Source organism: Aegilops tauschii, chromosome 2 (genome assembly GCF_002575655.3).
Source record: "Aegilops tauschii subsp. strangulata cultivar AL8/78 chromosome 2, Aet v6.0, whole genome shotgun sequence".
In the NCBI taxonomy this organism is placed as follows: Eukaryota; Viridiplantae; Streptophyta; class Magnoliopsida; order Poales; family Poaceae; genus Aegilops; species Aegilops tauschii.
The window spans coordinates 420627983-420653193 of NC_053036.3; the positions used below are offsets into that span (position 1 = coordinate 420627983).

General features: G+C 48.6%; 2 protein-coding genes across 3 annotated transcripts; one reads left to right on the forward strand and one right to left on the reverse strand.

Moving 5' to 3' along the window:
- Positions 1-16617: 16617 nt before the first annotated feature.
- On the forward strand, positions 16618-18381 carry LOC109753893 (amino acid transporter AVT1I). The gene is made up of 3 exons (XM_020312813.4): positions 16618-16847; positions 16944-17557; positions 17676-18381. Exons 1-3 carry the CDS (start codon positions 16715-16717, stop codon positions 18204-18206), a joined length of 1278 nt encoding a protein of 425 aa, XP_020168402.1. The 5' UTR covers positions 16618-16714; the 3' UTR covers positions 18207-18381.
- A 2085-nt stretch (positions 18382-20466) lies between these two features.
- LOC109753894 (uncharacterized) lies at positions 20467-22882 on the reverse strand. 2 transcript variants are annotated; one of them, XM_045233111.2, is made up of 2 exons: positions 21217-22882; positions 20467-20971 (listed from the first exon to the last, which is right to left on the reverse strand). In XM_045233111.2, exons 1-2 carry the CDS (start codon positions 22649-22651, stop codon positions 20964-20966), a joined length of 1443 nt encoding a protein of 480 aa, XP_045089046.1. In that variant the 5' UTR covers positions 22652-22882; the 3' UTR covers positions 20467-20963. The 2 variants fall into 2 exon arrangements, with proteins under 2 accessions (XP_045089046.1, XP_020168404.1); XM_020312815.4 differs by having other exon boundaries at positions 21110-22727.
- Positions 22883-25211: the final 2329 nt, after the last annotated feature.

The window sequence follows — 25211 nt, forward strand, 5'->3', positions numbered from 1 at the left end:
TAGACCGAAAGCAGAAGCGTTACCACAACGCGGTTGATGTAGTCGTACGTCTTCACGATCCGACCTATCAAGTACCGAACGTATGGCACCGCCGAGTTCAGCACACGTTCAGCTCGATGACGTCCCTCGAACTCTGATCCAGCCGAGTGTTGAGGGAGAGTTTCGTCAGCATGACGGCGTGGTGACAATGATGATGTTCTACCGACGCAGGGCTTCGCCTAAGCACCGCTATGATATTATCGAGGTGTAATATGGTGGAGGGGGCACCGCACACGGCTAAGAGATCGTTGATCAATTGTGTGTCTAGAGGTGCCCCCCTGCCCCCGTATATAAAGGAGCAAGGGGGGTTCGGCCGGCCAAGGGGAGAGGCGCGCCAGGAGGAGTCCTACTCCTACCGGGAGTAGGACTCCCCCCTTTTTCCATGTTGGACTAGGAGAGAAAGGGGGAAGAGGTGGAGGGGAGGAAGGAAAGGGGGGGCGCCGCCCCCCTCTCCTTGTCCTATTCGGACTGGGGGGAGGAGCGTGCGGCCCTGGCCTGGCCTCCTCTCCTCTCTTCCACCTAGGCCCACTAAGGCCCATTAAGTTACCGGGGGGTTCCGGTAACCTCCCGGTACTCCGGAAAAATCCTGATTTCACCCGGAACACTTCCGATGTCCAAACATAGGCTTCCAATATATCAATCTTTATGTCTCGACCATTTCGAGACTCCTCGTCATGTCCGTGATCACATCCGGGACTCCGAACAACCTTCGGTACATCAAAACATATAAACTCATAATATAACTGTCATCGTAACGTTAAGCGTGCGGACCCTACGGGTTCGAGAACTATGTAGACATGACCGAGACACCACTCCGGTCAATAACCAATAGCGGAACCTGGATGCTCATATTGGCTCCCACATATTCTACGAAGATCTTTATCGGTCAGACCGCATAACAACATACGTTGTTCCCTTTGTCATCGGTATGTTACTTGCCCGAGATTCGATCGTCGGTATCTCGATACCTATTTCAAGCTCGTTACCGGCAAGTCTCTTTACTCGTTCCGTAATACATCATCCCGCAACTAACTCATTAGTTACAATGCTTGCAAGGCTTATAGTGATGTGTATTACTGAGTGGGCCCAGAGATACCTCTCCGACAATCGGAGTGACAAATCCTAATCTCGAAATATGCCAACCCAACAAGTACCTTTGGAGACACCTGTAGAGCACCTTTATAATCACCCAGTTACGTTGTGACGTTTGGTAGCACACAAAGTGTTCCTCTGGTAAACAGGAGTTGCATAATCTCATAGTCATAGGAACATGTATAAGTTATGAAGAAAGCAATAGCAACATACTAAATGATCGAGTGCTAAGCTAACGGAATGGGTCAAGTCAATAACATCATTCTCCTAATGATGTGATCCCGTTAATCAAATGACAACTCATGTCTATGGCTAGGAAACATAACCATCTTTGATCAACGAGCTAGTCAAGTAGAGGCATACTAGTGACACTCTATTTGTCTATGTATTCACACAAGTATTATGTTTCCGGTTAATACAATTCTAGCATGAATAATAAACATTTATCATGATATAAGGAAATAAATAATAACTTTATTATTGCCTCTAGGGCATATTTCCTTCAAAGAGCGCCTCCATCGTCGATGAACACAGTGCCCTTATGGGTGCGGTGATTGAGAAGATTCAGTCAACTGAGAGTGGACTGAACGAAGCATGTATCAGCCTTATAAGAGGCTTTGAGGTATGTTTTATGAGTTGTCGAAGAGTGTCATAGTATAGATAGTAGCCCCTGATACACTGTTCGGTGAAAGAAAGAACCGGGCAGGGGATCGAATTGATGATCTCAGGAAGACTCATTGAATGATATTGATTTCTCTTCTGTTACAAGCAGGCGTCTGTAGCGGCTGCTGCCTCTCGTACTGCGGAGATCTCCGGACTGAATCAAAGTCTAGAGCGGGCCGTAGAAGAACTTGGCCAATTGAGAATGCAGTTGAGAGATAAACCAGGTATGCACCAACTTTGCTCGCGTTTATTGCGAAATAAATTTTCAATATGAAATAAGCTGCATAATTTGTGCTAGGGATTGTGACTAAAGTCAAAGCCCTTAAAGGGGTCGTTGCCGAGGCCGAGAAAAAGGCAGCCACAGAGCGGACTCTTCGTGAGGAACACGAGGCCAGAGTTATTAAAGCTGAGCAGGAGCTGCAAGAGGCCGTAAGGAAATGCGAGACCTTGGAGCAGAGTTTAACGGAGAAAGAATTCGAACTCACCGAGGCGCGTCTGGCCACGAGCGATGCCCGGGGGAAACCCAAAGCGCCCTGCAGGGGATCCAAGAGGCGAGAAAGATCGCAGCGGGTAAGGCTTTTTCCATGTAAAGCAAGTATTTGAGTAGAATGTTTCTAATTTTGAATTCGGATTTCTCAGGGGTGTTTGCCGAGATGCCTCGCAGCATATCAGATGCCGCCCAATTGTACCGAGCCGAAGAAAGGAACACCGCAGATAAGCTCTTCTGGTCGCAGTATTTGGCGCCGAATTATCCGGTGCCTTTTGCCGATCAACTGAAACAGCTGATCGAACTGCATAAGGCGGCAGAACTAGCCATGAAAGATCTGGTTATCCGGCTATGGCCTGCCGAGCCGATTCCAAGCAGCTACTTCGGGCTCGTGAAGCGGCTTGTAAGCGCTTGCCCTCGACTTGACGTCATCAAGCGGTCGGTCTGTATAGAAGGTGCACGAATGGCCTTCGCCCGCGCAAAGGTGCACTGGGGGAAGATGGATGCCGAAAAGCTGATGACCGAAGGACCGCCAGAGGGGAAGGAGCACCGCGAGCCTGAATTATATTATGAGAGTGTCCTGAAAGGATCCTACCTTGCAGCGGAGCTATGCACTAAGGACATTATATTTCCATGAATGCCAATCATGTTGTCCTTCGTAATGTTTGAACAAGGTCATTTATTTGTTGCCTATTATATAAAAGTTTACCCTCCTGTGCGGCCGTTTTATATGTTAAACCTGAGAGTTGGCCAGTCGTCGGCTTCTGCCCCCACGTAAGAAGTACGGGGGTGTTCGGGATAAACCTGAGCACTCTTTATCCCAGTTTTGGGTCCTTCGAAGGAGGTGCTCAGCACAACGAACCAGGCGATCGGACTATAGGGCTTTATCACTCTCACTTAGCCATAGGAGCTTTAGTATGGTAGGCGCAGCCCCTGGTGTTCGGAAGACCGTACTAGGGGCTCTATAAGCACCTGATCGGAGAAAAAACCGATCCATCGCACGCTGCATTGGTTATGGCATTATGCGGGAGAAATCCTTAAAGATTTTGTGACCTCTCGAACAGCTGACCAGCTCTCGCCGTATCATGACAGTCAGTTTTCAGCTTTCTCTACTGAGGTGCTCGTCCGGAAAACCGGGACACAATCGCAGTAGTTCTCCCAGTGCTACCTTAGCCGATATAGCGGAATGTAAGGTACCAAAACATGGGAGCCGGGCAAACCCAACTATTGACCCAAGACATGATTTGGAGCTGATGCATATAATGCTATAGGTTCGGGGTGCCGAACTTCCATGAAGGTGTTCGGACTTTATTGCCGTGTTATGGGTAAAACGAAGCCCCTCGCATATTTTAAGGCATATCGCTATGTACGGATGCCACTTGACAAAATGATTTCAATAAGAAATAACAGCAGGTAAACGTCATATAAATCCATATGTCATATTTGAATAGTACGTCTATGCGTATGGGTACAAGTAATGTGATAAAAAAAGGAATATGATTGCGGAACCTGCTGAGACCAGGGGGAAGAGGTTGAATGCGGATCCGTAATATAGCCGGATGGTCACTGCGGGGAATGTCTAAGGATTCCCTTACGCGTTCAAGCTGCCTCCGTGTAGCCCGTCCTGTTCGGCGCAAAGGTGAACCTGCGAAGGAAATATAAGAAATATTTACGTGCCGGAGGGCGGTTGAGCCGCTGTGTTCGGCTTGTCCTGGCCTTCGCCGGAGTGTTTAGTTGAGCTCTGGACGAGCCGGGCTATCCTTCCGCAAAGTAGTTCGGAGTCCCTTGACGGTGTTCGGGAGCCTGGTCGTCGACTCGAGGTTCGGCTGCGAGGTGCTGCTCGTTGTTTTGCTGCTAAGGCAGTGGTGTATTTGTTGGTGCCGAGGGAAGGTTCGGCCTTGCCATTAACCGTGATGACGCCGCGTGGACCAGGCATCTTGAGCTTACGGTAGGCATAATGTAGCACCGCGTTGAATCGAGGGAACGCGGTTCGTCCAAGCAGTGCTTGATAATCACTGCGGAAAGGGACGATTTCGAAGATTAACTCTTCAATACGGTAATTTTCTGGTGATCCGAAGACTACCTCAAGGGCAATGGAGCCTGTACAGCTAACCTCCACACCTGGTATAATGCCTCTGAAAGTGGCTTTAGTGGGTTTGATCGCTGAATGATCGATGCCCATCTTGCGCACTGTGTCCTGGTAAAGCAGATTTAGACTGCTACCTCCGTCCATAAGGACTCGAGTGAGGTGGAACCCGTCTATTATTGGGTCGAGGACTAGTGCGGCTGGATTGCCTTGATTGGCGTTAACCGGACGATCCATGCGGTTGAAGGTGACCGGCCCTAGTTTATATTGTGGGACGACTAGTTTCGTTGAGTCGCCATCCCTAAGGGTGCATATCTGGTCCGAGTAGGTATGTTGGGTGGTATTTACCACATTCACCGATTGAATATGCGGGGGAAATTTCTTTTGCCCTCCTGTGTTCAGTGATCTGGGCTCTTCGTCGCTATCGTCGCTTTGAGACCCCCCTTCATCTTTGGCGCCTGCCCTGCCGGCTTGTTTGAAGACCCAGCATTCTCTGTTGGTATGGGTGGCTGGCGTTTCTGGGGTGCCATGAATTTGCCATTGGCGATCGAGTATGCGGTCCAGACTGGATAGACCCAGATTTTTATTTTTGGGTGGCCCTTTCCGCTGACCGGACTTTGAGCTCCTGAACCCAGCATTAACTGCCGTATTTTTGGCGTTTTCACCATAATTGCGGCGCTTGTGTTTGTTGCGTCGTGGTTTGCCGTTGCTATCCCTGGCTTCTGATATGCCAGGCTTGCTTGCTGTATTGGTACTACGAGCCAACCAGCTATCTTCGCCCGTGCAAAAGCGGGTCATAAGTGTCGTGAGGGCTGCCATGGATTTTGGCTTCTCTTGGCCGAGGTGACGGGCGAGCCATTCGTCACGGATATTATGCTTAAATGCCGCTAAGGCCTCTACATCCGGACAGTCGACTATTTGGTTCTTCTTGGTTAGGAACAGGGTCCAGAATTTCCTGGCCGATTCCCCTGGCTGCTGAGTTATATGACTTAAATCGTCAGCGTCCGGCGGTCGCACATAAGTGCCCTGGAAATTGTCTAGGAATGCCTTTGCCAAGCTCTCCCAACTTCCGATGGAGTTTGCCGGCAAGCTATTGAGCCAATGCCGAGCCGGCCCTTTGAGTTTTAGCGGGAGATACTTGATGGCATGTAGGTCATCCCCGCGGGCCATGTGAATGTGGAGGAAGAAGTCTTCTATCCATACCGCGGGGTCTGTAGTACCATCATATGATTCAATGTTTACGGGTTTAAACCCTTCTGGGAATTCGTGATCCATTACTTCATCAGTGAAGCATAGGGGGTGTGCGGCGCCTCTGTGCTGGGTTATATCACGACGCAGTTCATACGAGTCTTGTCTGCCGTGTTCGGCTCGGCCGGATTTGCTTTTAGTGTATCCAGCGTGACGATCATCGTCACGTGTTGGTGCGCGCCCCCCTGATCCGTAGATCGATCTTGCATGTTTTGCCTTGTTTTCCAATACGTCTCGCAGGTCCTGCGTGTTGCCCTGGGCCTTGGTATTTTTGTTTGAGTGGCGGCGGGGTGTGGGCTGGACTTCGGGCTGATATGCCTCTCTGTCTCGTCCACGAGGTGGCCGATCTGCCGCATCATACGCTGGTGGTGTATGTTTTAATGCTTCCTCCTCGAGTCGAGGTAGCAACCTGCGCTTTGGGTAACTCTTGGTTGGGCGCTCGAGTTCGTATTCCTCGGCTGCCAGGACTTCAGTCCATCTATCCGCTAGCAGATCTTGATCAGCTCGAAGTTGTTGTTGCTTTTTCTTCAGGTTGTTTGTTGTGGCTATAAGCCGGCGCTTGAAGCGTTCCTGCTCGACGGGATCCTCAGGCACGAAAAATTCTTCGTCGCCGAGGCTCACTTCGTCTTCGGAGAGAGGCATGTAATTGTCATCCTCTGATTCTCCATTTTCTACCTGTTCCGGAGGGCTAGCTTGTTCATCCTCCCGCTCAAGGTTTGGCTGGAGGGTATTATCGTCGTCTTCGGCACTATCCGGAGCATTATTGTCTCTTGTGCCGGTATCGCTGCTTTTGCTGTGGCGAGACTTAGAGCGGCGCCGCTGACGTCGGGGCTTGGGTTGCTTCTTGGAGGGATTATCCTCCGTTGTCTTTTCGCCATCCCCTTCTTTGGGGGTGTCCACCATGCATATGTCATACGATGAGGTGGCAGTCCGGCGCCCTGTGGGCGGTGGTTCTTGTTCGTCTCCTGCATCGTCGTCCATACCGTCGATGTCTTCGGAGCCGAAGTCGAGCATGTCGGTTAAATCGTCGACAGTGGCTACTAAGTGGGTGGTGGGTGGGGCGCGAATTTCTTCGTCGTCCGCATCCCATTCTAGCCGGACATAGTTCGGCCAAGGGTCTCCCGACAGGGAGAGAGACTTCAACGAGTTTAGTACGTCGCCAAAAGACGAGTGTTGAAAGATATCCGCGGAGGTAAACTCCATGATCGGTGCCCAATCGGATTTGATGGGCACGGACACAAGCGGCTCGGGGTCCGTGGCCGGGGACGAATCCAACGGTTCGGCAACACGGGTCTCGTAGGAGGTAAAGTCAGTATTCGGCGCTATCGCCACCGAGTGTGCGGCCTCCATGGCGGGGTCCATCCACCCGTCCACAGATGGCGCAATTTGTTCCGGATTGAGGGCCTGAGTAGTTGCAGGTGTGATCTCCCGAACACAGTCCGACGGCAGAGCTAAATCATGCTCGTCGTGATTGTCCGGCGCACCTGACATGGGCTCGAATCCGTCGAAGATCAAGTCTCCGCGGATGTCGGCAATATAGTTCAAGTTTCCAAACCTGACCTGATGGCCAGGGGCGTAGCTATCGATCTGCTCCAGATGGCCAAGCGAGTTAGCCCGCATTATGAAGCCGCCGAATACGAAGATCTGTCCGGGGAGGAAAACCTCACCCTGGATCGCATCGTTGCCGATGATCAAAGGAGCCATCAAGCCTTACGGTGATGGCACAATGGAACTCTCAATGAAAGCACCAATGTCGGTGTCAAAACCGGCGGATCTCGGGTAGGGGGTCCCGAACTGCGCGTCTAAGGCGGATGGTAACAGGAGGCGGGGGACACAATGTTTACCCAGGTTCGGGCCCTCTTGATGGAGGTAATACCCTACTTCCTGCTTGATTGATCTTGATGATATGAGTATTACAAGAGTTGATCTACCACGAGATCGTAGAGGCTTGTAACGCCCACGATGCGGCTATATCTCCCACGTGTCGAGGCACGACTTAGAGGCATAACCGCATTGTGGTTTTGTCGCAAGAAGGGTCATCTTCACACAATCCCATGTAATGAACAAGAATGGGATAATGAGAGTTGGCTTACAATCGCCACTTCACACAATACATAAATAAAATTCATACATCATCCAAAATACACACATAGACCGACTACGGTCAAAATCCAAAAGAAAATAAGATAACCCCAAATGCTAGATCCCTGATCGTCCCAACTGGGCTCCACTACTGATCATCAGGAAAAGACACATAGTAACGACCACGTTCCTCATCGAACTCCCACTTGAGGTCGATCCCATCATCTGCACTGGCATCGTCGGCACCTGCAACTGTTTTGGTAGAATCTGTGAGTCACGAGGACTCAGCAATCTCACACCCGCGAGATCAAGACTATTTAAGCTTATAGGAAAGGGTGGTGTAATGAGGTGAAGCTGCAGCAGGCAATAAGCATATATGGTGGCTAACATACGCAAAAGAGAGCGAGAAGAGAAGCAACGGAACGGTCGTCATCTAGTAATGACCAAGAAGTGGTCCTGAACTCCTACTTACATCATGCATAACTCAAACCGTGTTCACTTCCCGGACTACGGCGAGAAGAGACCATCACGGCTACACACACGGTTGATGTATTTTAATTAAGTCAAGTGACAAGTTCTCTACAACCGGACATTAACAAATTCCCATCTGCCTCATAACCGCGGGCACGGCTTTCGAAAGATAATACCCTGCAGGGGTGTCCCAACTTAGCCCATCATAAGCTCTCACGGTCAACGAAGGATAAACCTTCTCCCGGAAAGACCCGATCAGTCTCGGAATCCCGGTTTACAAGACATTTCGACAATGGTAAAACAAGACCAGCAAAGCCACCCGAATGTGCCGACAAATCCCGATAGGAGCTGCGCATATCTCGTTCTCAGGGCACACCGGATGGGCAAGACGTCGGGTTGGCATAGACCCTGGTTGCCCAGGGGGCGCCGGACATCGCCCAGTTTGGGCCAGCACTCGAAGGAGCACTGGTCCAGGGGTTTAAATAAAGATGACCCTCGGGCTCGCGAAAACCCGGGGGAAAAGGCTTAGGTGGCAAATGGTAAAACCAAGGTTGGGCCTTGGTGGAGGAGTTTTATTCAAGGTGAATTGTCAAGGGGGTCCCATAAATCACCCAACCGCGTAAGGAACGCAAACTCAAGGAACATAATACCGGTATGACAGAAACTAGGGCGGCAAGAGTGGAACAAAACACCAGGCATAAGGCCGAGCCTTCCACCCTTTACCGAATATATAGATGCATTAATATAATAAGAGATATTGTGATATCCCAACATATCCATGTTCCAACATGGAACCAACTTCAACTTCACCTGCAACTAGCAACGCTATAAGAAGGGCTGAGCAAAAGCGGTAACTTAGCCAAACAACGGTTTGCTAGGAAAAGATGGTTAGAGGCTATCATGGCAATATGGGAGGCATGATATAGCAAGTGGTAGGTAGCGCAGCATGGCAATAGAACGAACAACTAGCAAAGCAAAGATAGAAGTGATTTCGAGGGTATGGTCATCTTGCCTGCAAGGTTCTCAGAGTTGCCGAAAGCTTGATCCTCGTAAGCGTACTCAACAGGTTCCTCGTTCACGAACTCGTCTCCTGACTCTACCCAAAACAAAAGCACAAGCAATGGAACCACAATCAATCACGGAAAATGCCCAAGCAACATGATGCACTACATGAATGATATGCAAGATATGATATGTGATGCATATGCGTGCTCCGGAAGAAAAGGATGAACAAGGCAGTAACTTGGCAAACCAAGCATGCCACTGGAAATATGAGATGATTTCGGTTGAAATCGATATAAAGATCACCGGAAACGGATGCACGGTTTGCAAATGGCAAGCAAAACAAGAATGACACGAATCTGCGATTAACAGCATGATAGCACTTAGAATGCAACAAGTAACAATGCTAAAGCACCCCAACATAGCAAAAAATCATATGGAAGTAATCTACAGGAGATGCTTGACAAAAGATGAACACTGAGCTACGGCTAGATCACACCACAGCAGGTTCAAACAAGCATGGCAAAAGTGCAAAAGATAACAGGTTCACAGACTTGGTGAAATTACTGGACATGCCTGAAACAGCATCAGGTAGCAATGTTCAGAGCACGAAATCAACATGCTACAGGAACTTAACATGGCAAAACAAGGCATGAAAGTATTCTACTCAATGCATATGACAAAAGTCCCTTACTGACCATAAGCCAAAAAGGACCAGAAGATATGATGGCAACCATGTAAAGATAGCAAGTTTCGTTAACAGGTTTCAGACTTGGCAGAAAACAGAGCATGGCAGAAACAATAATATGAAGGCATCTTGGTGAGCTTGATACACTCACCACAAAGAAATTCATGACAAAACAAGCATACCTACAGCAAGATGTAATGTTTATAAAGCTATCCATGGCAAGAGAAAGTACATAGCATGTATGGATCAACTACAACAAGCTTGGCAAAATTGAATAACACGTAAACAATCTGCCAGAAATATTTTATAGCAAAAGTAGAGCAAGATTGAGTCATGCTATGGCACTCCATAATTCCAAACAAGGGCAGGAATGGATCCATGACAATAATATCTACAAAACATCCTTACTGAACATCTCCAAAATATGCATGGATCTCTCTGTAGCATCAAGTTTACATGGCAACAAAATAACAGCAGACAGACGGTAAATTTACTCTGAAATCAGAAACATTACGGAGCCTAGTTTGCATGCTTGTGCTAGTCACTAAAGGGATCAAAAAAATACATGGCATATACCTCTAGAAAGATGGCATGGCATACAACAAAACACATGTAGAGCTCATACTCATAAGATGCACAGATTAAACGCAACAAAATTAACAAATCTCCAAGTTCTGCTAAGTAACAACAGACAACAGCAACTAGCACTCTTGCACCAGAGATTTGGGCATCAAGATGAACTCAAATGAATATGGTGCAATGGAATAAAATGAAGAGCATCACGAGGCGAACATTTTGATATATTACACGCGCGAAACGGAGCTATATGCAGAGAGTTATGATGCAATGAACAGGGGTATATACTGCAAAAATAACAAGACTTGGGGATATTTCGGGAGAGGGGAGTCAACCTCCCGTTTGACTGGATCGAGATCTGGCCGAGGGAGCTCGTCGCCGGTGGCGGGAGAGGAGAAGGAGACGGCGGCCGGCGTCGGGGGAAGCTCGAGAGGAGGCCGGGGACGCGGGTCCGACGAGGGGAGACGGCGGCGCGGGCGTTGGAGGGAGTGGAGACCGCGGGCGGAGCGGTGGACGGCGGCGAGGTCGCCGGCGCGGCGGAGCGGCGAGGCGGCGGCGGGGTGCGGCGGCGCCGGCGCGGGAGGGCGCGCGCGCGGGGACGGAGGGCGGCGGCGAGGCACGGGCCCGGCGGGCTCGCGATGGGCTTCGCGGGCCGGCGCGGTGGAGGCGGCGGCGCTGGACACGTGGCGGCTCCGGAGTGGCTGGGGGCGGCGGCGCCGATGTGTCCGGCCCCGGGCGGACACGTCCGGCGGCGGGGAGGAGCGGGTTAGGGTTTCGGGGATCCGGGATTTTCGAGGGGAGGTGCAAATATATAGGTAGAGGGAGCTAGGAGAGTCCAAATGAGGTGCGGTTTTCGCCCACACGATCGTGATCGAACGACCTAGAGCATGGAAGAGAGTTAGATGGGTTTTTGGGCTGTTTAGAGAGGGGTTTTGCTGCAACACACAAATGGACTTTGCGGTTACCCGGTTAACCGTTGGAGTACCAAACGACCTCCAAATGGAACGAAACTTGACCGGTGGTCTCCCGGTGGTATACCAAGGCCACTTGACAAGCCTCGGTCCATTCCGAGAACGTTTGACACCCGCTCACGAAAAAAACAAGAGGGTGCGCCGGAGGAGGTGGGGGTGCCGGATTGCAAAATGGACAACGGGGAAAATGCTCGGATGCATGAGACGAACACGTATGCAAATGCAATGCACATGACGACATGATATGATATGCATGACAAGAACAAAAATGCAAAACGAAAGACAAAACCCGACCACGAAGGGAATATCATAACACATAGCCGAAAATGGCAAGAGATGGAGTTACAAATATGGAAAGTTACATCCGGGGTGTTACAAGGCTAAACCCTAGAAGCTAGCCCATGGTATGATTGTTGTTGTCCTACGGACTAAACCCTCCGGTTTATATAGACACTGGAGGGGGCTAGGGTTACACAGAGTCGGTTACAAGGGAGGAGATCTACATATCCATATCGCCAAGCTTGCCTTCCACGCCAAGGAGAATCCCATTCGGACACGGGACGAAGTCTTCAATCTTGTGTCTTCATAGTCCAACAGTCCAGCCAAAGGATATAATCCGGCTATCCGAGGACCCCCTAATCCAGGACTCCCTCAGGGGGGCGCACCAGCCCCTTAGTGGCTGGTGTGTTTCCCCTCTTGGCCCATATAGTTTGCCGCGGGGAGCCCGGTACCCCCGGAACACTTCCGGTGTCCAAATACTACCGTCTTATATATGAATCTTTACCTCTCGACCATTTCGAGACTCCTCATCATGTCCATGATCTAATCTGGGACTCCGAACAACACTCGGTCACCAAATCACATAACTCATATAATACAAAATCATCATCGAACGTTAAGCGTGCGGACCCTACGGATTAGAGAACTATGTAGACATGACCGAGACACCTCTCCGGTCAATAACCAACAGCGGAACCTGGATGCTCATATTGGTTCCTACATATTCTACGAAGAACATACATTATTCCCTTTGTTATCGGTATGTTACTTGCCCGAGATTCGATCGTCGGTATCTTCATACCTAGTTCAATCTCGTTACCGGCAAGTCTCTTTACTCATTCCGTAATGCATCATCCCGTAACTAACTCATTAGTCACATTGCTTGCAAGGCTTATCATGATGTGCATTACCGAGAGGGCCCATAGATACCTCTCCGATACTCGGAGTGACAAATCCTAATCTCGATCTATACCAACCCAACAAACACCTTCGGAGATACCTCTAGAGCATCTTTATAATCACTCAATTACGTTGTGACGTTTGATAGCACACAAGGCATTCCTCCGGTATTCGGGAGTTGCATAATCTCATAGTCGAAGGAATATGTATAAGTCATGAAGAAAGCAATAGCTATAAAACTTAACGATCATTATGCTAAGCTAACGGATGGGTCTTTGTCCATCACATCATTCTCCCAATGATGTGATCCCGTTCATCAAATGACAACACATGTCTATGGTTAGGAAACTTAACCATCTTTGATTAACGAGCTAGTCTAGTAGAGGCTTACTAGGGACACGGTGTTTTGTCTATGTATCCACACATGTATCAAGTTTCCGGTTAATACAATTCTAGCATGAATAATAAACATTTATCATGATAAAAGGAAATATAAAATAACAACTTTATTATTGCCTCTAGGGCATATTTCCTTCAATTGTTACTTGCCTGTTACAAATTATCTTGCTATCAAACTACCTGTTACCGACAATTTCAGTGCATGCAGAAATTACCTTGCTAAAAACCACTTGTCATTTCCTTCTGCTCCTTGTTCGGTTCGACACTCTTACTTACCGAAAGGAATACGATTGATCCCCTATACTTGTGGGTCATCATGGAGATACCGACGATCAAATCTCGGGCAAGTAACATATCGCCGGACAAAGGGAATTGAATACGAGATTGATTGAATCCTTGACATCGTGGTTCAACCGATGAAGATTTTCATAGAATATGTAGGAACCAATATGAGCATCCAGGTTCTGCTGTTGGTTATTGGCCGGAGAGGCGTCTCGGTCATGTCTGCATAGTTCTCGAACCCGCAGGGTCGCACACTTAACGTTCGATGCCGCAGGGTAGTATTGAGATCATAATAGTGGAAAGTCCGAAGTTTGTTCGGAGTCCTGGATGGGATCCGGGACATCACGAGGAGCTCCGGAATGGTCCGGAGGTAAAGATTTATATACGAGAAGTCATATTTTGGGTTCCGAAAAAAGTTCGGTTTTTTTGGTATTGTATTGGGAAGGTTCTAGAAGGTTCTGGGGGTTCCACCATGGGCCCCAACGACCTAGGAAGGGCCCACATGGACCGAGGGGTGGGGCTACAATGACCTAGGCTGGCCTCCCATTCCCCAAGTCACATGTTGTTTAAATCTAGAGATAAGGTCTTATCTCTAAGGGTTGAATCTAGAGATAAGATGTTATCTCCAAGTTTAAAGGGATTTCAACCTTATGGCCAGCCCTAGATGGGTTTTGGACGCCCTCTCCTGCCCGCTAGCCTATATATAGATGGGGGAGGCACATGGGGGGCATCTACCCCTTCACCCTTGCCCGTTCCCACTCTCAATTCCTCCCACGTCCCTTCGATACGCCCTTAGCGAAGCCCTGCCGGAATTCCGCTACCACCACCTCGTCGTTCGACTGGTTCCAATCTCATCTACCACCTCTCCCTTGCTTGCTAGATCAAGAAGGAGAGGACGTCACCGAGCCGTACGTGTGCTAAACTCGGAGGTGCCATCTGTTCGGCGCTAGATCGGTCTGGATCGTGATTGGATCGCGAAGAGTATGACTACATCAACCGCGTTATATACGCTTTCGGTCTATAAGGATATGTAGACACACTCCCCTCTCGTGGCAATGCATCTCCTAGATTGGATCTTGGGTGTTTCATAGGAATTTTTTTGATTTTCATGCTCCGTTCACCATCAGCTAGGAGGGCCGAAGCCTTGCCCCTCCTTGCCCTTGGGGTTCACTGTGATGGAGCTTGCTCCAGCCTAGATCTGGGTCGAGCATGGCTTTTGACTAGGTTGGAGGTCACAACTAGTGGGGTTGTGGACGCCACCTACCTTTTGAGGTGGTCGCGGCCTGAGGCGCCGGTGGCCGCCTCGGACGGACTTGTGCCGGGGGCTTGCTTCCCGAGGGCCTGCAATCCGGAGGTTGGCAGCATGGGACCGTGGAGCCAGATGGGTGGTCTTGACCAAGGGGCCAGGCAAGCCTGTGTCCGCTGTCCATTGGTGGTTCTGTCGTCGGTTTGGGGCCCAGGACGACTTTCGCTTGGTGTCTTGACAGTGGCCGACGGTTTTCTCGTGGCAAAGAGCGGTGGTTGTTCTGCCTCAACATGGTGGTCACGCATCAGTGCCTCGGGAGGACGGTTCAACGGAAGTTGCGCAAGCCCTTGGCCGTTGCTGGCGACGACGACGTCTATGGATGTTGTTTTCCTCCTCAGAGGTGTTTCTCCCATTCCATCCCCGCAGGCCATCCAACACCCTCACCGGTGCTACGTCCTCCCACCCTCGGCGTCTTCTTTGGGGATGTTCATCTGATTTTTTGGTACCAACGTTCCCCAGGTGCTTCTTGTCACGGGCAATGTACCTCGATGTCTCCTTGGCCTCTTCTAGATGGCACATATGTTAGCTCGTAGTAGTGAACACTCCATGTGTAATATTTATGTTGATAGTACTCTGTAATGATGTTCCATAATCAATAAAGTGCCGACATTCTCTCAAAAAGGATAAAAGAAAAACCCCAATCTTAGTGAGAACTTGGCAGAGCGAAGTTTGCCAAGTTCCAGGTAGAATGAACTCGGTGAAGTATCGGAACTCGGGAAAAGACAAGATTCTAGTAGTGACACTCGACTCTTACCATTTTGGCTAGTGCAAGCTGTCTATTTATTATTCCCTCCGTTCAGCATCATTTATTTCTGAATGGAGGAAATATATATTAAAAATCTAGTACACCAGTAAACACAGAGATCAATTTCTCTTCACACTAGAGATGGATTATGAGAAATTCGCCCAATGCAAATTGAAACTCTAAAACCAATTTGCTCTATTTCTCTCCTTTGGACATGGATCAAGAAACATGCTCTTTAATTTTCGCTGAGTGTCTTAGATAATCATGAAGAGTTAGCTAGAGACTCTAAGGTAGATTGGAGGCTTTGCAAATTGTTTCGAAAATCCAAACCGCCCTCTCAAATCAGCCAAGGAAATTTAGTACTATTTTGTTCCAATGTCTTAGCTAGACTGAAATATAAGTCAGACATGGAATTTTAGGTCTTCAATTTGACTAATGTCACAAAAACTATTATCATTGAATGAAATATTAAACATATATTTTTATGACATATTACACATGTTTCACTAATTATATTGAAGACTAAAAATCCATGCCCGATTATATTTCCGTTTGAAGGAAGGGAGTACTAAAGACGTGAGAAGCCGGTCAATGAGCCATATGGATTGCGTGAGTTCGCGAGTTTTTGTTACGATAACTATGATGCAATGCTCGCATTGTTCCCATTGTACACATGCTTCGCGTGCATGCTTTAGTTAACGTTTCACACTAACACGCGAGTGTGAAATTTTGGTAATCCCCATGCATCCAGTGTTTCGTGGGCCAAACATTTTCGTATGCCAGCCATTTTCTTTTCTTTCGAAAAGCATCAGATTTATTATAAAAGATCACCACAAGCATCTTAAACATAACAAAAATTACATTGAGATTCTAAAACCACTACTGCGGCTAGTGCCGTAGCTAGGATCTACCTAAGCCCCAGACCAACCTTATATCTACAGTACTGTTGCTACAATGCGTCGATGTTGCTACAATCAACGAAGGGATTGCTTGCTGCGTCCCGGCCATCGCCCTGATAGCCTGGGGCCTGCCTACGCCCCTGGCTACGGCAAGAACGAGCCGCCGACGTGCCGTTGTGGCCATCGTCTTACTGAAGTCGGTTTGACCTTATCGATGACAACCGCGAAGTCTTTATGTACGTGCTTATAAAGACCAGCGCCCTGAAGCCATAGTCGTCATCGTTGAACCCTTGCATATATCTAAAGCACATAACACTAAATCTTACCGCATGAAAAAAAAAAACTAACCTCTAAGGGAACTTCAGGAATCTACGCCCGGAGCTCTCTCCGGCCACTTGCATAAACAAAGCATTATCGTTGTTGGCGCTCACTCCAGCGTGGGAGTAGTACTCATCATAAATGTGAGGCTGTGAGCACACGGTCGGGTCGCCCCGTCCCGATGAGCCATGCCGTGCCGCTTCTCGGGAGGAAAGAGGCTGCGCGGCCGGAGCAGGCGGCGCAAAAGGGGGCTCGGAACGACGGCAGTGCCAGCTTCGTGCGAACTTGCCTCAACGGCGTCAACGCCTTGTCAGGTGTGCCTCCACATCCATCATCCATGGTTTTCCTTCCGTTGGTTTCGCATGTACATTTCGTTGGATTGACACTGTTCGACGCTCCGATGAGTGTAGGTGTTGGGGTGCTGTCGGTGCCCTACGCGCTGTCGGAGGGTGGGTGGCTAAGCCTGCTGCTGCTGGCCGCCGTGGCTGCCGCCTGCTGGTACACCGGCCTCCTCGTCGGGCGCTGCATGGACGCCGACCCGGCAATCCGGACGTACCCGGACATAGGCCAGCGCGCCTTCGGCTCCCCCGGCCGCCTGCTCGTGTCGTCTTTCCTGTACGCCGAGGTCTACCTCGTCGCCGTCGGCTTCCTCATCCTCGACGGGGACAACCTCGACAAGCTCTTCCCGGGCTCCAGCGTCGCCCTGGGGCCCGTGTCGCTCGCGGGGAAGCAGCTTTTCGTCGTGCTCGTCGCGCTCATGGTCGCGCCCACGACGTGGCTGCGCAGTCTGGGCGTGCTCGCGTACGTCTCCGCAGCAGGCGTGTTCGCGTCGTTGGTCGTCGTCCTCAGCGTGCTCTGGGTGGCGGCCGTCGACGGGGTCGGGTTCTCCGGGAGAGGCACTACTACGCCGCTGCGGCTCGCCGGCCTCCCCACCGCTCTCGGCCTGTACACCTTCTGCTACTGCGGCCACGCCGTGTTCCCGACGCTGTACACATGTATGAAGCAAAAGTCCCAGTTCCCAAAGGTACTCGCCTCAGCCTCATCGATATGCTGCTGAAGAGTGAAGAGTGGACAATTATTATAATCCTAAAATATACTGTACCAAACGTGAGATCCAAGTATTTGTCTTCCTAATTAAACAGATGCTGGCGATATGCTTCGTGCTGTGCACGCTCAACTACGGCTCGATGGCCGTGCTGGGGTACCTCATGTACGGCGACGGCGTGCAGTCCCAGGTGACGCTCAACCTGCCGGCGGCGAGGCTCAGCTCCAAGATCGCCATATACACAACGCTGGTGAACCCGCTGGCCAAGTACGCGCTCATGGTCACGCCGATCGCGACGGTCGTCGAGGAGAGGATCTGTGTCGCGGTAGGCCAGGGCTCCGCGGTCCCCGTGGCGGTGAGGACGCTGCTGGTGCTCAGCACCGTGGCCGTGGCGATCGCCGTGCCGTTCTTCGGCTACCTCATGGCGCTAGTGGGGTCCTTCCTCAGCGTGGGCGTGTGCATGCTCCTGCCATGCGTCTGCTACCTCAGGATCTTCGGGGCGCCGTCCGTGAAGTGTAGCCGCACCGCCATGGAGGCCGCCGCGATCTTCGGGATACTGGCGTTGGGCGCGCTTGTGGCTGTGACCGGCACGTACTCTTCTGTGATGCAAATTATCCACCACTTGTAAGTAGTATCCCCAGAAACATAATGCTCGGTCTTTCCTTTCTTTTTTTGCGGGGGAAATCAAATTGTAGTTTCTTCTTCTTCTTCTTTCTGAGTATAAACCGTAGTTTCTTCTTCATTTGCCGCACTTTGTTCTGATACACGAGTGGTCTAAAATTTATTTCAAATCTTTCTCAAAAGGTGTGGCTAGGTCTTAGTCAAGTGACATAACATGTAAGAAAAAAAACTGATTTTTTTTTTGCATGGATCTCAGTGTAAGAAACGAATATACTAGTAGCAACCGAGACTAGATGTAGCAAATTCGCAAAAAAAAAAAAAAGACTAGATGTAGCAATACTGTTTCTGAAAGCCTCTCATCGCACCAGATCGCAAGCAAACAGGGTATGTGTGTGTATCTATAGACGACCTGAAAGAAGAGGCAATTTCTCTTGCTGATCCTGGACGGCAGCACACATCTGACGAACTGACGACCACCGTGAGCAACAATCCTCGCGATCCAAGCAGTAACAACATGCCTTCTCGTCCCGTATCTTCTCCTCGCATGTGCTCTTCTCATTCAGTCATTATCAAGTATCCTGCTGTACCTGTGAATATGTCAGTATGTGCATATCTCTATAGCTGGTCAAGTGCATTGCAGAGAGACAGCTGGCAAGTAAGTGAAGGTCATGATATTTACACAGCTCTGAATCCTTGCCCCCTCCCCGGCCTTGGTTTTCGCATACCATGACTATGGGAAGAATATTTACAAGCTCCCAGATCTTGCTTAATGCAAATAAGTATATATAATAGGGTGATGTAACCAGGATTTGCCTCTGCCTTCCTGGCGGGGCCGTGAGCTGATGACCAGCTAGTTTAATGGCCGTCCATTTGGCCATGCGAGCTACTGAAGCCGCGATTTAACTAAATGGACTAGTGGTGCACGTGGTTTTCAATCTGTGGAAGATGCTGCCAAGCATGGATTCTGTTTAGTTAGCACCGTGTTCGAGTAGCCTCATACCTGCCTCTGGACTCTGTGTTTAGCTAGCTAGCTTCTCAAGATTCCCATGCTGGTTTGTACTTTTGCTGTGCATGCCATTGGGTGATTGTGGTGCTAGTACTCTACTGGTATTGGCCTCATGGGATTGATTAGCTGTCCTCAGGGCAGTTTTTAATTAAGCTGAAAAGGAGGCAGGGCTACTGCCTACTAATTTATTATTTTTTGCACGAGACGATTTGTATTAGAAATGGAAAAACTGAGACTGGCATTAACGGCACTCTCAACGCATTGGCTCGTAATGCGCCATTCGAAATGGTGAATTATTTTTAGAGACAACCACCCCAATGCATTGTCTCCTAAGTGATGTAATAATCCAAGTGATGTTGCATTTATTGTTCAGATATCATGTTTGCATCTCTATAGCGTGGTCTAGTTATGCAGAAAAGGGAAAGAAAGAGAAACATGAAGATAAGCCATACCAGAACGGAGAAAGATTGGCATGCCACTGACGGACGCAACACCATTGGGCATCTAATCTGTAGCTTCGTGACTGCAGTTGGATTAGCCATGCTCACATTGACTTTAGCTGAAACAGCGATAGTGTTGTTGCCTATGGACTTCTGTGCCCTGATACTTCATTTTTCATTGAGAAAATTGTTGTCAAAAAATTTCAGCGTTAGTTAGAAAGAGTATCTACCAACTAGCTTGATTGGAGAATAAGGTAACGCCTAGTAATATTTTAAATACAGATAGTGCATCCATGTGTTTAGGCCAGTCCTTTTCAGTACGGCATAAGAAGAAACTTGAGGCTAAATTTCAGTCTTACAATCTGTCAGGCAAAAGACTGAATCCTGGCAATGACATACTCAGACGATGGGAACAGGAATCTTGTGTAAAAGCAGTAAATTCATATTTACAGTATCTTGAAGATGGAGAATAATGCCAGAATGGGAAGGGTATATGGACCTACGTGTGCATTTTAAGAATTTAGTGCCTGTGCTTGCTTCCAATATACTCAAGCTGAAACAACAGAATGTAGAATTATGCATGTGAAGGCAAATAAGGTAGTACTATGCTGATCACCATAAAACAGGATGACTGCCATAATGGAAATGCTGAAAACTACTAACATTTTCCTTTAATAGACAAACCAGGAGTCAAATATAGCTACGTAAGTAACTAATCTTTGTCATGGAGATATTACTATATTGAGTGTGTTGTGCATCATGAAAATTCACAGTTGAATAGTTGATAGAGATATTGTATCTGTCATCTTCATGCACAATGGTTTTCTTTTTTGTGGTAATTGTTAGTTTATCAAACATCTCTTACAAAATACATATTCAAACAAAATTGTGTGGAGAGGCGTATAAAAGAGGAGAACCACAACGTCTTATAAGCCATGTTCAAAAACTGAAGAAAATGGGGAAGTCAGTGCCAACTGCTTTGCCTGCAGAAATTTTCCTCCAATACAAACTGAATTTGAATTTGAACAGCCGAACAGATGGCCTTTTAGATGGTTTCAAGAAGATGTTTGAAGTGAGCACTATCTGATATGGTGCTGGTGCTAGAACCAGCACAAATCAATTCAAATTTCCACTAGTGGAGTTTCATCGGATACTCTGTCAATGGAATAACACAAGTTGTTCCAAGAAAAGTGCAAGCCTGTAACTCCATAAGCATCTGATTATGAAGAATTCTTGGTTGACATCTTTGTGTAGACATGTAGTATGCAGTATGTAGTACTCCATTTGCTACAGTCATCTTCTCTCAGGATTAAGCAATTCAGCTACCTACAGGCAAGAATAATTGTCAGGTTGTCTTCATTTAACCCAAACAGAACCGCTCATAGGCATGTGTCAACACAAATTCCACATTTGTACAAGCAGAAGGATTTAAGTTCTATTGTTCTCCAAACAAACCAATCGTACATTCTAATGAGGCCTCATTGAGGTTTCTGCATGTTAACATGCAGTTTTCTCTTCGCCGTTGTTCCTGTAATCACCAGTATAGTAGATAGATGGAATAAACTTTCCACCTTTATCAGCTAACTGCAGACCTTCTGCTAGGTGGAGTTTTTTAGCCTTTGAGAGGGCTTCAAAGAATTCATGCAATAAGGCCTTGTCAGGAGCCATGCACATCTCGAGAAGCTCCTTCATCACATCCACTGCTCCTTCAAAATCCTTATTCTTGTAGAAAGTAGATATAACAATCTTATATGTGTCGTAATTCGGATGGAAGCCAGATTTTTTCATCACATTCAACAGTTGCAGTGCTCGCTCTGAATTCTGCGCCTTACAGTGCCCAAGAATCAACGCTGAGAAAGTTGAAGCATTCGGTTCAAGCTTGGACCTGTCAAGCTGCTGAAACAAATGCACGGCCTTTTTTATCTTCCCATCCCGGCAAAGACCAAGAATGAGCGCATTGTAAGTTATGATATCAAGCTCGACTCCATTCTTAACCATCCCTTCATGAACCCTCCACGCTGTGCCATTATCACCATGCATGACATACCCATAAATCAGAGTATTGTATGTCACTGTGTTCGGCACAACCCTCTTCACCTTCATTTCGCTCAACAAACGATTCGCTTGCTGCATCCTTCCCTCCTTGCACAGCACATGGAGGATCGTGTTATAGGTCACCTCACTGGGCGCTAGCCCCTCCAGCTCCATCCTCTTCTTCAGCTCCAGCGCATGTTCCAGACCACCATGCTCCTTACAATAAGCTGCGATCAGCGTGTTGAAGCTGACCACCGTCCTATCAACCCCCCAATCCGGCATTTCATCGAGCACCGTGGCCGCGTCGGCGACCCGCCCCAAGGCACAGAAGGCCCGCAACACCATGTTGGCCGTGTACATGTTGGGCGAGATACAGCACCGGCGCATCTCCCGGAAGAAGGACACGGCGATCTCGGGGCGCTTCAGGCGGAGCGCCGCGGAGATGAAGACGTTGCAGGACTCGACCCGCGGGAGCAGGCCATGCGCACGCATGGCGCGGAAGGTGAGCGTGGCCTGAGAGAGCTTGTTTCGGCGCGCGCAAGCAGAGAAGAGAACTTCGACGGCCGGCACTGCGGCGCCGGTGCCGCGGCTCCCGGCGGCGAGGCGAGCGGTCAAGATGAGGTGGTGGAGGAGCTCCGGGAAGGCGTGGTGCGAGATGGAGGGGAGCAGTGAGGCGAGGAGCTCGGAGGAGCGGCGCGGGGTGAGGGCGTGGAGGAGGAGGGCGAAGGGGAGCGGGGGCGGCGGCGAGGGGAGGAGGGAGGAGAGGACGTCGTGGGGCACCCGGGGCGGGGAAAGGAGGAGGTGTGAGAGGCGGAGGTGGTTGAGTTGGGGTAGGAAGCGGGAGAGGGAGGAGGGCGCGAGCTCCGGGGAGGAGGAGAGGTGGGAGCGGAGGGCGGTGACGAAGGCGAGGTCCTCGCCGGCAAGCGGCGGGAGAGTGAAGTGCGGCAGCGGAAGCGTGCGCGGCGGCCGCATTGGTGATGGGTGTTAGCGCCGGATCCGACGCTTCTGCGCCGTGGCAGTCGTCGCTCTTGACAATTTTACCCATGTAACAGAGTTTTCTTCTTCTTCTTAGATTCATGCTCATGATTATTACACGTACAATGCTTTGGTTTTTAAGATTAGAAAAACTACTTCATCGGTTCCATAATGTATTAGTGACAAAAAAATGTCTTACATGTTATTTCAAAAAAAAAACGTCTTACATTGTGAGATGGAGGGAGTAGTGAAGCATTACGCGTTGCTGCGGGAAACATGATAAATAGATGCATAAATATGTGGAAAATACTTACAGAAACAAATTTAGGATTGCTCTCGGTTTATGTTTCAAAAACAATAAATTATATGAAGCATTTGACAACATAATGTATAAAAATAGAAACTATTGTATTGGAGTAAACGTGGTGTCATTTTAAACAAAAATGTGTAATATGATCTACATATATTTGCTCTAAGCGTCCAATGTATATACCGTTTATGTCTATACGAAATATAGTGAAACAATGGGTAGATTAGTGCACAAATTATAACTTATAACCACATGCATGATTTGATGATGTGGCATGTTTACATGAAGAGGAAAAAGATATATTTATGACCACATGCATAACTTAATGATGTGGCATGGTTGTATGAGGAGAAAAAAATAGACAGTGGGTTGACACTATTTAATAATAGAAAATAATACAATGTGACTCATATGGTTAAGAATTACAATGGTGTCTTTGGAAAACATCTTCTCTGTGGTATTAATCTTTGCAGCACGAAAAATTGTTAAGTATTTAGTAAGGAAAGAACAATTAGACTAGTGCAACAATGTTGCCACTCCTTCACCCACACAAACTTGATTACAGTTTTTGAAAGCCCCTTGAGTTTCCCATCCAAAAAAGACACAAAGCCTTGAGCTATGTACATACTTGAGCCAGTGACGATATCCTAGAAGCGCGGGTCGTCGAAACACAATATCTTTATCATGATGTCAAGAAAAGATTTTAACCCCACAAAGAAAACTTGACGCAATAATATAAATTCATTATATCCGAATAATAGGATATGTAAGGACACAAACTTCTTTAGCTTTATGGCACCAAAAAAACAAGAGTAGCTCTATTCATACAAACCTAGATCACCACTAGATGCCACAAAACTCTTAAAAATCGGAGGTCCTCCCACGTCTCAGCGCCAAGGTGGCTACCGGAGGCGAGGAGACCAAAGTACCTTTGGCGATGGCGACTGCTCCTATATCAAAAAGCCGTTTTTTCATGATAAGCGGCATGATTGCGCTTGTAACAGATTAATACTATAGTACCATAGGAACTAATAAAGCTGAGAATGGGAATAACAACATAACATACTCTTCCGAGCCAAACCGAATAGCAAGTACGAAAGTCCAAAGATGAGGCTCCGGTAGCACGCAACTAGATAACTAAGACTAATGAAAGATGTTGATGACGATTAACAATCCGATGAGCTATGTTGGTTCTATGGATCTCCTTACACATGACGATTGCTATGTTGAGAAACGTAGTAATTTCAAAAAAAATCCTACGCACACGCAAGATCATGGTGATGCATAGCAACGAGCGGGAGAGTGTTGTCCGCGTACCCTCGTAGACCATAAGTGGAAGCGTTTTATCAACGCGGTTGATGTAGTCTTACGTCTTCACGGTCCGACTGATCCAAGTACCGAACGCACGGCACCTCCGAGTTCAGCACATGTTCAGCTCGATGACGTCCCACGAACTCACGATCCAGCAGAGTGTCGAGGGAGAGTTTCGTCAGCACGACGGCGTGGTGACGGTGATGATGAAGCTACCGGTGCAGGGCTTCACCTAAGCACTGCAACGATATGACCGAGGTGGATTATGGTGGAGGGGGGCACCGCACACGGCTAAGAGATCAATGATCAACTTGTGTGTCTATGGGGTGCCCCCCTCCCCCGTATATAAAGGAGTGGAGGAGGGGGAGAGGGCCGGCCTCCTCGGCGCGCCCAAGGGGGGAGTCCTACTCCCGGTGGGAGTAGGATTCCCCCTTCCCTAGTTGGAGTAGGAGAGGGAAGGAAGGGGGAGAAGGAGAGAAGGAAAGGGGGGTCGGCCCCCCTCCCAATTTGGATTCGCCTTGGGGGGGGCGCCCCCACCTTGGCCGCCTCCTCCTCCTTTTCACTAAGGCCCAATAAGGCCCATTGACTCCCCGGGGGTTCCGGTAACCTCCCGGTACTCCGGTAAATGCCCGAACTCACCCGGAACCATTCCGATGTCCAAACATAGCCATCCAATATATCGATCTTTATATCTCGACCATTTCGAGACTCCTCGCCATGTCCGTGATCATATCCGGGACTCCGAACTATCTTCGGTACAGCAAAACACATAAACTCATAATACCGATCGTCACCGAACGTTAAGCGTGCGGACCCTACGGGTTCGAGAACTATGTAGACATGACCGAGACACGTCTCCGTTCAATAACCAATAGCGGAACCTGGATGCTCATATTGGCTCCCACATATTCTACGAAGATCTTTATCGGTCAAAAC

Excerpts from the sequence above, each read along its gene's own strand:
- LOC109753894 (XM_020312815.4), bottom strand. The coding sequence starts at position 22,651 with ATGCGGCCGCCGCGCACGCTTCCGCTGCCGCACTTCACTCTCCCGCCG.
- LOC109753893 (XM_020312813.4), top strand. The coding sequence starts at position 16,715 with ATGAGCCATGCCGTGCCGCTTCTCGGGAGGAAAGAGGCTGCGCGGCCG. Across the intron at positions 16,848-16,943 it reads CGGCGTCAACGCCTTGTCAG|GTGTTGGGGTGCTGTCGGTG; the intron begins GTGTGCCTCCAC and ends CGATGAGTGTAG. Across the intron at positions 17,558-17,675 it reads AAAAGTCCCAGTTCCCAAAG|ATGCTGGCGATATGCTTCGT; the intron begins GTACTCGCCTCA and ends CTAATTAAACAG.